Consider the following 14,664-nt stretch of genomic DNA (forward strand, 5'->3'; position numbering starts at 1 on the left):
GAATTTGAAAACTGGAAATGTGTACCATTAAATCTGTCGATGGCTTCTTGTCTCAGAGCTCCAGTGACTCCTCCATCAATACGCTCATATTTATAACCCTCAGAGTCTAGAAAATCCTCCAGCAAATCCAGCATTTTAGTCATCTAATAGAAACACAAATTTATGTGAGCTCATTTTAAATTTGAATTTTTCGTTTTCAACTGAAAACACTATTAAGGACGCACTACTGCATAAGGACCCTGCTCTTTGTGGTTTAGTCTGTGTCTGCCAATGCATGCATGTGTACCTGAGAGAAAACAAGCACACGGTGGCCTTTCTCTTTCAGCTTTCTCAGCATCTTCTGCAGCAGCATTAGTTTCCCAGAAGATTTGGTGAGGCTGGCCCCCTCATATCCCCCACTTGATGTCTTAGGAGCCTCCTGTCAGGCAGACAGTAAAATAAACATACAAAAATTAATAAATAATCCTCTACAATCATTTTATATACAAATCCAGTCACATACAGAACTTCTAAACAATAGTGTAGTGTCAACTTCAGACACCAGGTGGCGGCAATTATTTTTTATTTAAAGGTAATTAATGCAGCATGTGCGGCATTGCTCTACTTACAGTATAAAGGCTATGGTCAACTGCAGACTTGACGGTTACCCATGTTTGGCCAAAATGGTGCCAAAGAAAATGCTGGAGTATTTGGTTGCATTTATTTCTGTTTTTGAAAACCAGTTATTTAAACATCAGCAGTGTAATGTTGTCAGTACCAAAAAACTGCAAGGTTCTAATCTCAGCAGGTGCTATCTATGGCCAGGTGCCTATACACATATGATTGGTCTGAGGACGGATGGCTACAATAAATTGTCGCCCTGTCTGAGGTGAATTCCAGCCTTACACCCAGTGTTTCTGGGGAAACCGGACACTAACCAGGACAAAAAGCTGATTATAAATAGTGTTTATCTATTAACTTGCACAAATTGGCTTTTAAAAGTTTTTGCAACAATAAGCACAATTTAAAAGCTCTTTGAAGTAAAAAAAATGCATTACAACTTGAAACTTCAACCACATAAAATTATGATGCTCCATGTCCTACAAAAGCAGTCCATTCGACATGCACTGGACCATCTACATTCATGCTTTGCCCGGCACCAAAAACTATTCAATGCTTTTCATTTGTGGTCCACAGCAATAATGCATAATGTACAAAACAATTTGTCCTACTTTTATGTAAAATGTCTAAGTATTGGTTTATATTGCTAAAATAATCTGTGGGGAATGTGATCTTGTCTTTGATTAGCTGCATGCATAATGATGAAAAATATTTAGCCCAAATATGAAGAAGCTTTCGCAAAAAAGTGAGTTTTTTTTCTTGATGAGACATACAATAACCTAAGTTGCTGTCATAGTGATTTAGTTTTTTAATACATATATTATATTAGGCACGGACACAAGCACTGCATCAGTGAAAGAGAACTGGACATGTCTCACTATGGGAGCGAGCAAGGATTTTGTGTGTGTAACAGAAATAGTAAATAACAAGCAGTAGTAATGTGTCTCTCACCATGGCTGCAACAGGAAATAGATAGGGGTGGTTGCAGCACTTCTTTAGGTCCATCATGATGTTAAGCAGTGAAACCTGATTCCCTCCTCCCTTCGAGTTCAGCGCCTCAAAGTTCCGTGTTAGGATGAATTTGTAGTATTTTCTTTTCAGAAACACACACACACAAGGGTTATACAAAACCTTTTTCCCCTTGCTTTATTCCTTCCTCCAAACCCAGCTTCATAAGAAGATCTTAAAAACATGATTTATGGTACTGTGCTCTTACTTTTGCATAGGGCTAAGCTCCACACGCACAATGAGCTCTGTTTTAGCCGGCATGTTTTTGAACACGTCCGCCTTGAGCCGTCTCAACATGTGAGGACCCAGAAGATCATGCAGCTTCTTGATCTGGTCCTCTTTGGAGATATCCGCAAACTCCTCCAAAAAGCCCTCCAAATTACTGACAGAGAGAAAGGGTAAAATAGAGTGAAAGGCTGGGCTGTGTGTAGGGAGTATGTCAATATTTTTATAGAGATTATATAGTGACGAACTGAACAAATATCCTCAGGAAATGAATAAAAACAAATGTGTAGATGTTTCCAGTTAGTTGCACTGCATGGTATAATTAAGCAGTTGGAATCCAAAATCCAAACATGCTTAGTTGCATGTACCATAGAAACACTTCACTCCATAGGCCCACTTCAATTTAGATTAAGGTTAAAGTTAATTCAGTGATGCCCAATAACACTGGCTCTGGTCTACATGGATGGGCAAAAGTGTAATGGTTAAAGTCACCCTGTTCCTTTATATATTTCTGACAAGTGGATGAGTGTATGTATGGCATTCAAGACACCAATATAGATCTGAATCCTCACCCACAGAGAGATGGTCTATTCACTCTCTTATGCCAGGGCATTTATGTTGGTATGGCTCGAGTCCCCTTAGATGAAAGGGTTATTGGAAATCAGTATAAAGTTATTCTGATTAAAGTGGTCTTCTTCAGATTAAATGCTTTTCTTTACAAGACATGAATGAGCCCCTTGAATGGTATGACGAGTATAAAAAATAATGTTTGGATACTACAGATCTCAGCACTCCTTATCACCATCATAAACACAGATCAGGGTTTTTTCAGCAATTGTCATTTATTAATTCAGTAATTTATTCCAGTGTTCTGGTGCCTTGTGGTGGCCCACTAGCTTACCTATACATTTTTTTTTAGTATTTAATTTGTCAGTGTATGAGATGCATACTACACAATAGTTGTTTATGACATAATGTATATGTGTATGTTAGAAAGTTCATGTGTTTGTTTTTCTCACTTGAAGCGGTTAGGGGTTAGGAAATTAAGCAGGTGGAAGAGTTCTTCTAGGTTGTTCTGAAGGGGTGTGCCTGTTAGCAGCAGCTTATGGTCAATCTTATAGTCATTCAGTCGCCTGAAAAACTGACAAATACACAAACATGCACATGTCATTTTTATAAGTGCATAATAATGATGATGAAGACAATTAAATATGAACTAAAACAGATGCACACATGCATACACAAACACAAACCCTGCTTTCACAGAAACAATTGCAGCTACCTTGGACTGGTTATTTTTCAAACGGTGAGCTTCATCCACCACTAGACAGGCCCAGTCAATGGACTTCAAGGCCGTCTGGTCAATAGTCACCAGCTCATAAGAGGTCAACAAGACGTGGAACTTAATAGGAGCTTCTCTCTAAGAGAAAAACATAAAACAATTCATGTACTCTATAAACTTAATGGCACAGATCAAAAGGCTTTAGGCTGCTTTCACATGATAAATGCTTTATGCTTTGTTCTTTGTAAGGCTTTACCGTGTCATTTACGCCTTTCACATGATACACAGCAAATCTGTTTTGTTTATTTAAAAAGAAAAAAAAAGTTCATGTCGTGAGCTTATACTTTGAAAAATACATTTTCAAAATAAAAATAAGTGTAGATTTTTTTCAAGTTCAAATCAATGCTGGAATTCATGTAAATAAATTATTAATTAATAATAATTTCTCACTTTCATGTATATTTTAATATATAATATATAATATCTAATATCTTCCAGTTGCAGATTTTATGTTTTCAGATTTAAATCTTATTTTTTAGGTGGGGTATAATAAGTGACAGCATATCAAGGAGGATTGTGGACCTTCCTCAGTAGTGCCTGCATGAAATGTGACTCACATTCTATGCACCATATACTCCACAGTTTTGTTTAGCACAGACCTGGGCATTGTATGGCTCCAAGGCCACATCTGGTCCTTTGGGGCTGTCCCCAACCGTCTTGTATGAGGTCAATGGTAATTAGGAATCGAGTGTAATTAAGAATACATCATACACACAACACAACTGCATTGTTTTTATTTTGAAGGGATTGCTCTTTTGAACGGACTGCTATTTTCGTATGTGTCTGCAAGGAAAAAATGTCTTAAAGAAAAAACTGTTCAAAAAAACTAAAATAAATAAAAGCTAATAATTATAATAATAATAAAGAGCTAAAAGCCTTTGTACTAAGGAAGTTTCAGTAAATGTTTCATAAATGTTCCGGTAAATGTGCAATCTGAATATGGAGCATACATGCACTGAATAAATTCAGAAGGACAAATCAGATTTCTCAAAATAATTAGATAACCGCAGATACAAGAATGTAATGATAAAAAATGTCTGCAGAGCCTCATGTGCTTAATCAGTGATTAATCATACTGTGCAAATGAATAAATCTCATGTCAGGTCTGTCAAAAATGAATACAATGGCTAAAAACAGACACTTAACTGACTGAAGTTACTGAAATAAATGGCAGCGATGTGGGCACAGACATAGAAAACAGATTTGGTTATGCTCCCTCTTCTCTTGGTCTATACCTTACCCGCAGTTTGAAGGCTTTCTTCCCTCCTTTAATGGCAGTGTCGTCAAAGGAGAACTCATTCTCACGGATGATGGCTCTACTGTCTTTGTCTCCCGTATAAGTGACCACATAGAAATCTGGAGCCCACATGTCAAACTCCCTCTCCCAGTTGATGATGGTGGACAGAGGAGCGCTCACAAGAAATGGCCCCTTAGTGTGGCCCTAGAGTGAAAAAAGAAAGAAAACAGTTACAGTTACAGTATACAGTCTGAGCAATTGAGGGTTAAGGGCCTTGCTCAAGGACCCAACAGCAGCAACCTGGCAGTGGTGGGGCTTGAACCAGCGACCCTCTGATCACTGGTCCAGTACCTTAACCACTAGGCTACAGCTAGCATTCAAGTAGTGAAGTTATTTCAATGTAGCTTCAGTTTCTTGATTACTATTTATCAGAGCACTCAGGTGGGGCAGCGGTCTATTATGCTAGCCCACCACCACTGAGATCAGTATTCGAATCTCAGGCGTGCTATCAGCGCACTGGACATCTACACGGACATGTTATATTTGGGTTGGTTCGAATTCCTGCGATGGATTGGCACCTATTCAGGGTATTCCTGCCTTGCAATTGAAAAAAATTATTACTACCACATACATTACTATTTACTTATTGGACTGACTGGAAGCTCTTACTGTGAATGTTTAGTGTGTTTTGCACTGGGGTGCAAACCTCAACTCCTTAAAAGTACATCATTTTTACTATTTATTTTAACATGATGAATGTTGTCACATTTCTACATGAACAATTTAGCATTACCACCACATGAACGGTATTTCAGTACAACCCTATGTAATATTTTTTCATTTTTACTAAATAAATATGCTAATAAAATAAAGCATAATGTCATGGCTGAAGGGAACAGATGTCAGAAAAAAAATGCGGACGCAAACAGCACTGCTTGTGTAAGCAAGCGTCGAAAACCAGCTGCAATTTATCAAAGTTTGCAATTTATAAAAGGACACCAAGAATGTGGTGATAAACAGGTTTACTCCTTTTACAAGCAAAAAATAGGCTACTTGGTTTGGGTGCGTATAACTATGGCGCATGTGTTCTGTGGTACTGAAGGGTTGTGGTTTAATTACAGTTAGAATTTGAACTGAAATGTTTAAGAACCACTGAGCTAAAGACAGAAACTAAACAGCACACAGACCTCTTTGAAGAGTGAGTAGAGAAAAACTATAGTCTGGATGGTTTTGCCCAGGCCCATCTCATCAGCCAGAATAGTGTCAGTTCCCTGAGCCCAGGAGAAACGCAGCCAGTTGAGACCCTCCAGCTGGTAAAGATGCAGAGTTCCTCCAGTCACTGTCACAAAGTCAGGCTGCTCCTCATACTTTATCGTGGGCTGGAGGTGGAATAAAAGAAGACACTTTCACATAGTGTTCTAACAGTAAGCAAAAGCCAACAGACTGCCAGTTAAAAGAAATATTTAAACCATAAAACTGTAAAAAGCCATCTGGAGACGTCCTTAAAATTAACTGTTCAGATGGTTATGTCATTTATCTGCATTATTTGTTTCCGGTAATGTTACAATTGGCACTGAGTCTTTGCTTTGTACATGACCTAGGACAGGCTTTGTACAGGAGCCAGCCAGTAAAGGGGAAATGTAGTTTGTACTTACAAGTCGACATGCGCTTCCTTTTACTGTGGAAGCAGGATTCGCAGTAACAGCAGGTCAACCCGTTACAGTGCTCATACCGGCTGGCTCCTTTTGGAGAGCTGAGCTCGGGTGTGGCGCATTAGCTCTAATAAGCGTGGCAGCGCCCGGAAAACCTGGTGTACCCTTTCTTTTTACTGGTGGAAGCACCAATAGGAGGACAACCTGTTACAACTTAAAACTGTCCGATAACTTTACATTATTTTACAGGTGTACAAACAGTCGTAATTATGAATAAATTATTAGTAATTAAGAAGTAAGTCACTAACAAAAAAAAGAGACACATTTCATGGCAGTCATTAAATAACACATAAATTAAATGATAGAATAAATAGAAGCTACAATACATAGCACAGCCTACCTTAAAAGTTGAATGAAAACCTAGAACATTTACCGACGGACTCAAATACAAAAATACTTGTCTGTGTTTTGACACGACCCTCTCTGTGTCCACAGAATTGGTTGGGAGATTTTTTTTTAGCTGCTTTACACTTCAACATCTTGGGCATTTTGGCTAACTAAATTGCCGTAGGATTTCTAGGACTGCCTCATAGTGCAAATTAAGCAGTAAACGTAAGGCACTTGAACGCTATGTAAATAAAATATGCTAAATCGCTAAACACAAACCTTAAAGTTTGAATTTCACCACAAATTGCATATTACACGGTAACGTGACGTGATTTTCACGGCCTTAAATTAGGTAGGGCCTTACTCATAAAAAACCAAATTATTTCAATTTCACCAGTTCGATTATATGTGCGATTCTAGTAAAAAGGGCTTACTAATAACATTCAACATAAACGTGATGATCACTGATGGATGATGAAGAAAGATGAAGGAAATGCAATGCTGTACAATTAGGTCATATTTACATCATTAACAGGGGTACCAGGAGCATCACCACTCTTCTCTTTTCTCCTCATCTTCCTTGGCTTGTCAGGGTCCTCCTTCATCACCTCCTCCCTTTGAGACCACAAAGGTTTTAGTGTCAGGGATTATTAAACAAAAATGTAACAAGCTGTCTCAGATAAACACTTATTAATGTTTTTTTCTGCTGCAGCAGTACCTGTGTCTCCAGTAAGCTGCCTTATGGATGCCGAACTCTGGGATGTCCAAGTCGTCCCTCTCCCATGTACACTGATCATATGTTAAATCTCTCCACTTTACCAGGTAGTGGTAGTTCCCCTTTTTATCCACACTGCACACACAGGCATGTCATAAATCACTGTTAACATATTAACACATCGGCCGTGATACCACAGTGCATAAACCAAACCTCTCACCTGTGGTTGATTATTCTGTGCACCATCATCCATTCTGGCTTGATCCCATATCGGTAGTACTTCTCCTCTAAAATAGCATACTGAGGATCCTTAGCCCGTCGTTTCTCACTCTTTCCACAATCCTCCTCTCCTCCAGAGCCATAGTCCAAACTGGGAGGCTCGTCCATGTCCGTCTTTCGCTGGTAGTTCCGGAACATCACGGAGTGAAAGATTTCCAGCTGAGAATAGGAAAAGAAGAAAGATGCTGATAGTGTTTCCTACTGAATGCACATAATGCAAGCAGTACAATGAAAAATATCTATAATTCAATGGAAATGCTGCTGCATATCATTTATTTTAAGACTGAAATTTAATTGAAAGCCTTTATTTGTAATATATACATATACAGGTGTACAATACAATGGAATTCCTTTTTCGCGTATCCAAGCTTGTTTGGAAGCTGGGGTCAGAGCACGGGGTCAGCCATCGAACAGTGCCCCTGGAGCAGAGAGAGTAAGGGCCTTGCTCAAGGGCCCTTATAACATTTCATCCATTACTGATGTGAATGGCAAAAACAGAAATAATACAAATTGGTGGTGACTGATGATTACTGAGCAGGTTCCCATCATATCTATTGTGTTAGCTAGATTTTAAGTCTATGTAAATAACCCTAATCCTAGCAAGTGACTTGTTTGTGCAGTATGATATGATTGTTTGTGCAATAGAAAATCAGACGGCCCATACTCTGCCCCGAAGAAGATAAGCAAGCAGTAATTGGATTGGCAGCTCCAAATTTCCCCAAGTGAGTACATGTGTCGAAAAATGTGTAGTCCTGTGCTGTCCTGACATTATGAATTACTTGTGTGTCTTTTAGGACCAAGCAGGGGAGCTGTTTTATTGTACAGTTCAGATAAACTATAAATTCTCCATGCTTTTAAAATAATTTCTAATGAACCACAGGCCAGGCTTTCATCTTGCTCCACAACTTAAACATCATTTTACCAACATGTATAATGACCCACTGTATTTTTCTTTTTCTCTTATTTTACACACACCTGCAGTTCAGTGATCCATGTACAATGCCAGTAGGACTGTCCCGCCAGCTTTACGAAAAACTCCCTCTCTGGGCGTCCTTTCATCGGGGGAGGGGGTGGAGCATCAGGCTCTGGAGGAGGAGGCACAGGAACAGGGGGTGGAGGCTCGCCCCATCGCCAGTGTAGTATCTTCTGAACTCGCCCTTTAATGGTCGGACACTGTGAAATAAACAGCAAAGTTTTTTTTTTATTCATGTTTTCATTAATATGTGTCACACAAAGACACACTGCAGTTTGGTCCTGTACAGATTAGTCCACCAGAATGACAGTTAAGCCCGATTTAACAAAGTTCAGTTCAGTTTGAATAAATCTAGAGCATTCTGTGCTACTCACTGTGCATCTAGGACAGAGCCACTCTCCGTTAGGTATTTCAGGCAGAGGAGGGTTGAGGCAGTGTATGTGATAAGAGGATGGACAGGAGTCACAACAAAGCAGCTCTCCTCCGTCTTTACACACTCTGCAGAACTCCATATGATCGTCCTCCTCGTCCTCTCCTCCTGGTGCTGTGTCCGGCACCACTCCATCATCACACTCTTCCTCAAAGTCTTCAAAGTCCTCTTCTTTTGCCTCCCACTGTATCCCTTCTTTCTCCTAACAGGGTGCAGGTATTAGATTCATAGTGTGATTTTTTTTTTAACTCAAATGGCTAGAAGACTTCAAGATCTGAATCTTATCCTCGCAGTAAAAAACATTCCTAGCCAAAATGCTTAGTAATAACAAATGGATTGAATGTAGATAAAAGGAGATATTTCAAGCATGCTTGTCAGGTCTGCTTTTGTATCTGTGTCTGTTATCACTTTTTTGACAACACATAATAGAAATAGTAAGAACAGCAATGCTTTTAAAATTCAAAGTTTGGGTTTATAATATTTTAACCTAAAAACTTAGCTATACTCTTTTCAGTAAAAGTCAAATATGTCGGCTGAACAGGGAAAGTCATCATCCCGATTGTTGCCAAGGCAAAGCTTTAAAGCCAGAGCCTGCCATGGTGTGTGAGTGTGTTAGTGCCAGTGGAATACAATATTCATGCTAAAATGTGTGATGTAGGTGTTAAACTTTTTGCCGCTAGACTTCAAGATAAACACACAGCTGTAAATATTTACCAGAAGCCTTCTTGTTGCTAATGTGTCTAAAAATTGACAGTGTATACAAATGTCAATGTACACTGATACATGAGTTTGTCTATTTAAAAGCATCACTGTACAATAACAGGATTTATGAAGGAGACTTACGCAGTGTGGACAGCTCCACTTGCCCTCAGGAGCTTTTTCCAGTTCAGGCTCCAAACACACAAGGTGGTAAGCTCTGGGGCATGTGTCACACAGGATGATTTCCCCTCCCTGCTGGCACACTTCACAGTAGTCCTGATGATCTGTTTCATAGCCATCAACCTCATCATCTCCCACCACTGTTTGTAGCAATAAACAGGCAGCACATAAAGTTCATCGCATCCTGAACTCAAAACATACTACATATAATCAATAAGTATGTCAGCCTTCCCTGATATAAATAATGACATATTCTCAGGGACTTTAAATGTTATTGACAGAGACAAAAAACTGGTCTGAACAGCAACAGGTTTAAGAGGGCAAAGAAGCACAGTTTAATAAAGGAAAAAAATGTCACCAACCTTTCTTCTTTTTCTTGGCTGGACGGCCTCTCTTGTTCTTCTTGACCCGACCAGAGCTGTCTGAGCGTACAGAGGAACTGTGAACACTTGAGCTCTCTTGCTCAGAATCATCATCATCCACATCTTCACTCTGTCGAGCACAAGCACCACAATAGACAGCTTTTACTTATCATACTGCACTTTCATGCATTCACTGTTATCTAACATCTAAAATGTTACAACAAAGAAAAAATTTTTCTTAGGGTGACAAAAATCAGGGCAAATCAATGCACAGTCATTCTCAATGATCTTGCGACATCAATATGATGAACATTATATTCTGACAACCTTTTTCAGAATGACAACACCTGAATGGTTTGACAAGTATGAAAATCACATAAACAAACTAGAACTCAACCCAACTGAACACCTTCGGTAAATTTTGGACCAATGGGTTAGACAGCACTTTCCACCACAACTATCAAAACATCAACTGAGGGAATATCTTAAAAATAACAAAAAATAAATCCATGTTTAGTATTAATAAGTTAATGATGGTGAAATAATTGAACAACAAAATCATAAATTGTTATAGGGAGTTCCAAACCATAATGCACATGTTATTAGATTGGTCAACCCTATCCAAAACATCCACACAAAGCACAAAAATCCAGCCTTAACTCTCACCGAGCTGCTCTTCTTGCACTTGTTTCCAAGAGATCCCAGTTTGATTCGGATAGGGGCCATCTTTTTAGGTTTGGGCTTCTTCTTATCAGCAGCTCGAAGACTCTTACTGCGCTTCTTATAGCCCGGGCCTGTTTCACACAGACAGAAAACAGTACCTGTCGTTTTATTCTGAAAAGATAGAAATGGTAAAAGGGTTTCTTTTCAGATGTTCAATGCCTTTAAACAGATTGGTTTCCCTTCTGGTAGCCATGTACAGGGTGTCCCTAAGGTCTGCACACATAAATGCATATTGTCAGTAAATTTCAATATATTTTTCAACAACATTTTATTTCATTAGAATATTAATCATTAACATCTTCAATGTGTTTTCCACTATTTGTGATGCAATATGTATGTGTGTGTATTTTAGTCAACATATAGTTAGTTATAGTTAGTCATATTTCCTATGTGTCCAGACTTTAGGGACACCCTGTATTTAAAAGTTCAGCTATTGCCCATTTTGACTACTTCATAAAATATGTTGAGGTCTTTGTTGTCATTTGTTGTGTCTGTTCTCTGGTTGGATGTGTCAGATTCAAACTGATCCCAGTGTTTGATTACTTAGTATACTATACACCCAGTAGTACAGCATTTCGTATTAAGTCACAAAAATAAAGAGCAGAGACTCAGGGACCAGAATGGGCACTAATGGACTACACCATTAGCTTGCCTCCACTGTAATTGCTCCTCACCTTTGCCTTCTTTGGTCTTGGCCTTGCGAACTGGGGGTGGCTGAGGAGGAGGCTCAGGAGAAGCAGTTGCCGCTGAGACCTGCTCGGCAACGGCTGCTGCGGCAGCCGCCGCTGCAGCAGCGACAGCAGCGGCTGAACCTTTGAAGGGGTTATTGGAACTAAACTCTCTCCACTTTGCACCCAGGATAGTCATCATCTTAGACATCGGGATCTTAGGGTTCTTCTTCGCTATCATAGGCCTGTAGAAAAGATTAAAATGTAGACAGTCATCTTAATACTTATCTATTCTGTATACTATTGAATTTGATGCATGTTTAAGTGTTAATCACATATCGTCCCTGGGTTTGGACTAGAGCTGGTGCATTACCTTAGAAATTGGCTGAAGGCCTTGTAATTGGTCAGCGTGCGGTAGTCCTCCTCTGTGAAGGTATGATCCACATCCTCCAGTCCCCAGTCTTTCGCCAGCTGAGCAGATGTTTTCATTTCTATAGGCTGAAGAAGAGATGTAAGTAAACAATTGTTATACCTGAAATACTACAGTTCAATGTAATGTGACAACATGTGGCTTTAAAGCAGGTGCTTTTAAAAAATAAGAGTTCTAGTGAGAACTAGCCAAGCCATCTAGCCAAGTATTCACACTATCAAGCCACAAGCAGACATTTATTTCCTGTGTAAGTGCACACACACATCCAGTAATATGGTAATCAGCAAATGTGTTATGACATGGTAGAGATACAGTGTATCACAAAAGTGAGTACACCCCTCACATTTCTGCAAATATTTCATTATATCTTTTCATGGGACAACACTATAGACATGAAACTTGGATATAACTTAGAGTTGTCAGTGTACAGCTTGTATAGCAGTGTAGATTTACTGTCTTCTGAAAATAACTCAACACACAGCCATTAATGTCTAAATAGCTGGCAACATAAGTGAGTACACCCCACAGTGAACATGTCCAAATTGTGCCCAAATGTGTCGTTGTCCCTCCCTGGTGTCATGTGTCAAGGTCCCAGGTGTAAATGGGGAGCAGGGCTGTTAAATTTGGTGTTTTGGGTACAATTCTCTCATACTGGCCACTGGATATTCAACATGGCACCTCATGGCAAAGAACTCTCTGAGGATGTGAGAAATAGAATTGTTGCTCTCCACAAAGATGGCCTGGGCTATAAGAAGATTGCTAACACCCTGAAACTGAGCTACAGCATGGTGGCCAAGGTCATACAGCGGTTTTCCAGGACAGGTTCCACTCGGAACAGGCTTCGCCAGGGTCGACCAAAGAAGTTGAGTCCACGTGTTCGGCGTCATATCCAGAGGTTGGCTTTAAAAAATAGACACATGAGTGCTGCCAGCATTGCTGCAGAGGTTGAAGACGTGGGAGGTCAGCCTGTCAGTGCTCAGACCATACGCCGCACACTGCATCAACTCGGTCTGCATGGTCGTCATCCCAGAAGGAAGCTGACGCACAAGAAAGCCCGCAAACAGTTTGCTGAAGACAAGCAGTCCAAGAACATGGATTACTGGAATGCCCTGTGGTCTGACGAGACCAAGATAAACTTGTTTGGCTCAGATGGTGTCCAGCATGTGTGGCGGCGCTCTGGTGAGAAGTACCAAGACAACTGTATCTTGCCTACAGTCAAGCATGGTGGTGGTAGCATCATGGTCTTGGGCTGCATGAGTGTTGCTGGCACTGGGGAGCTGCAGTTCATTGAGGGAAACATGAATTCCAACATGTACTGTGACATTCTGAAACAGAGCATGATCCCCTCCCTTCGAAAACTGGGCCTCATGGCAGTTTTCCAACAGGATAACGACCCCAAACACAACCTCCAAGATGACAACTGCCTTGCTGAGGAAGCTGAAGGTAAAGGTGATGGACTAAACCCAATTGAGCACCTGTGGCGCATCCTCAAGTGGAAGGTGGAGGAGTTCAAGGTGTCTAACATCCACCAGCTCCGTGATGTCATCATGGAGGAGTGGAAGAGGATTCCAGTAGCAACCTGTGCAGCTCTGGTGAATTCCATGCCCAGGAGGGTTAAGGCAGTGATGATAATGGTGTTCACACAAAATATTGACACTTTGGGCACAATTTGGACATGTTCACTGTGGGGTGTACTCACTTATGTTGCCAGCCATTTAGACATTAATGGCTGTGTGTTGAGTTATTTTCAGAAGACAGTAAATCTACACTGCTATACAAGTTGTACACTGACTACTCTAAGTTATATCCAAGTTTCATGTCTATAGTGTTGTCCCATGAAAAGATATAATCTAATATTTGCAAAAATGTGAGAGGTGTACTCACTTTTGTGATACACTGTATAAACTCAACAAATGGGTCTAAGGGTAAATACCTGAATGCAAGAGGGGATTTTAAAATAAATTGCACAATCCTAAATCAAAAAAAGTTGGGACAGTACAGAAAATGCAGTGTTTCTAACATTTACTTTGACTTTTATTTTAGTGCAGATAGTATGAACCCTAAGATATTTCATGTTTTGTCTGAACAAGTTCTCTAGGCTCAGAAGCATTTGAGATGGACCATTACATAGTGGAAACATGTACTGTGGTCAGACGAATCAGTATTTCAGATCTTTTTAGAAGAAATGGGCGCCATGTGCGGACCAAAGAAAAAAACGACTATCAGACTGTTATCAGCAACAAGTCCAAAAGCCAGGGTCTGTCATGTTATAAATTGTGTTGTTACCTTGGCAAAGGTAATTTACACTTCTGTGAAGGCAGCATTAATACAAAGAGGTACAATGAGATTTTAGAGCAATAAATGCTGCCTGTAAAAAACACTGCATTTTAATTTGCATTTTCCATACTGTCCCAGCTTTTTCTAATTTGGGGTTGTATAAGACCTGAAACAAACCACAGAATCAAATACTGGATATATGCTAAGGCAAAAGCAGTTTATAAGCAGTTAAGTTGCAGCTTATGTTTTCTTCTCACTGACACATTTGAAGGATGTTGCATATGAGCTAGAATAGAATAATAGCCCCAACACTCAAGTTTAGCAGAGTCAGCACACTCACACCATTGGATAAGTAATTTACTACCCATCACTGTTATAATCAACTTGTGAATACAAACCCAATTTCATAAAATTGGAACAGAAAGCTAAATGTGACTAAAACCAAGAGCAATTATTTGTCTTTTGTCTTTTAGAGCT

At 39.8% G+C, this 14,664-nt stretch overlaps 1 protein-coding gene across 5 annotated transcripts in view; it reads right to left on the reverse strand.

The window, feature by feature from the left end:
* The window catches only part of chd3 (chromodomain helicase DNA binding protein 3), a 69,079-nt gene that overhangs the window by 46,414 nt on the left and 8,001 nt on the right, over positions 1-14,664 (reverse strand). For all 5 annotated transcript variants that reach the window (XM_062994204.1, XM_062994202.1, XM_062994201.1 and 2 more), the window contains 18 exons: positions 11,854-11,978; positions 11,487-11,725; positions 10,756-10,883; positions 10,090-10,219; positions 9,692-9,867; positions 8,793-9,050; positions 8,421-8,618; positions 7,387-7,604; positions 7,170-7,301; positions 6,976-7,066; positions 5,600-5,791; positions 4,416-4,616; positions 3,116-3,253; positions 2,853-2,974; positions 1,817-1,990; positions 1,552-1,693; positions 287-418; positions 26-143 (listed from right to left, as the gene is read on the reverse strand). In XM_062994204.1, the coding sequence (XP_062850274.1) occupies positions 26-143; positions 287-418; positions 1,552-1,693; positions 1,817-1,990; positions 2,853-2,974; positions 3,116-3,253; positions 4,416-4,616; positions 5,600-5,791; positions 6,976-7,066; positions 7,170-7,301; positions 7,387-7,604; positions 8,421-8,618; positions 8,793-9,050; positions 9,692-9,867; positions 10,090-10,219; positions 10,756-10,883; positions 11,487-11,725; positions 11,854-11,978 (2,914 nt within the window). The remainder of the gene's footprint in view (positions 1-25; positions 144-286; positions 419-1,551; positions 1,694-1,816; positions 1,991-2,852; positions 2,975-3,115; positions 3,254-4,415; positions 4,617-5,599; positions 5,792-6,975; positions 7,067-7,169; positions 7,302-7,386; positions 7,605-8,420; positions 8,619-8,792; positions 9,051-9,691; positions 9,868-10,089; positions 10,220-10,755; positions 10,884-11,486; positions 11,726-11,853; positions 11,979-14,664) is intronic.

The sequence above is a fragment of the Trichomycterus rosablanca genome, chromosome 4 (assembly GCF_030014385.1).
Source record: "Trichomycterus rosablanca isolate fTriRos1 chromosome 4, fTriRos1.hap1, whole genome shotgun sequence".
Lineage (NCBI taxonomy): Eukaryota > Metazoa > Chordata > Actinopteri > Siluriformes > Trichomycteridae > Trichomycterus > Trichomycterus rosablanca.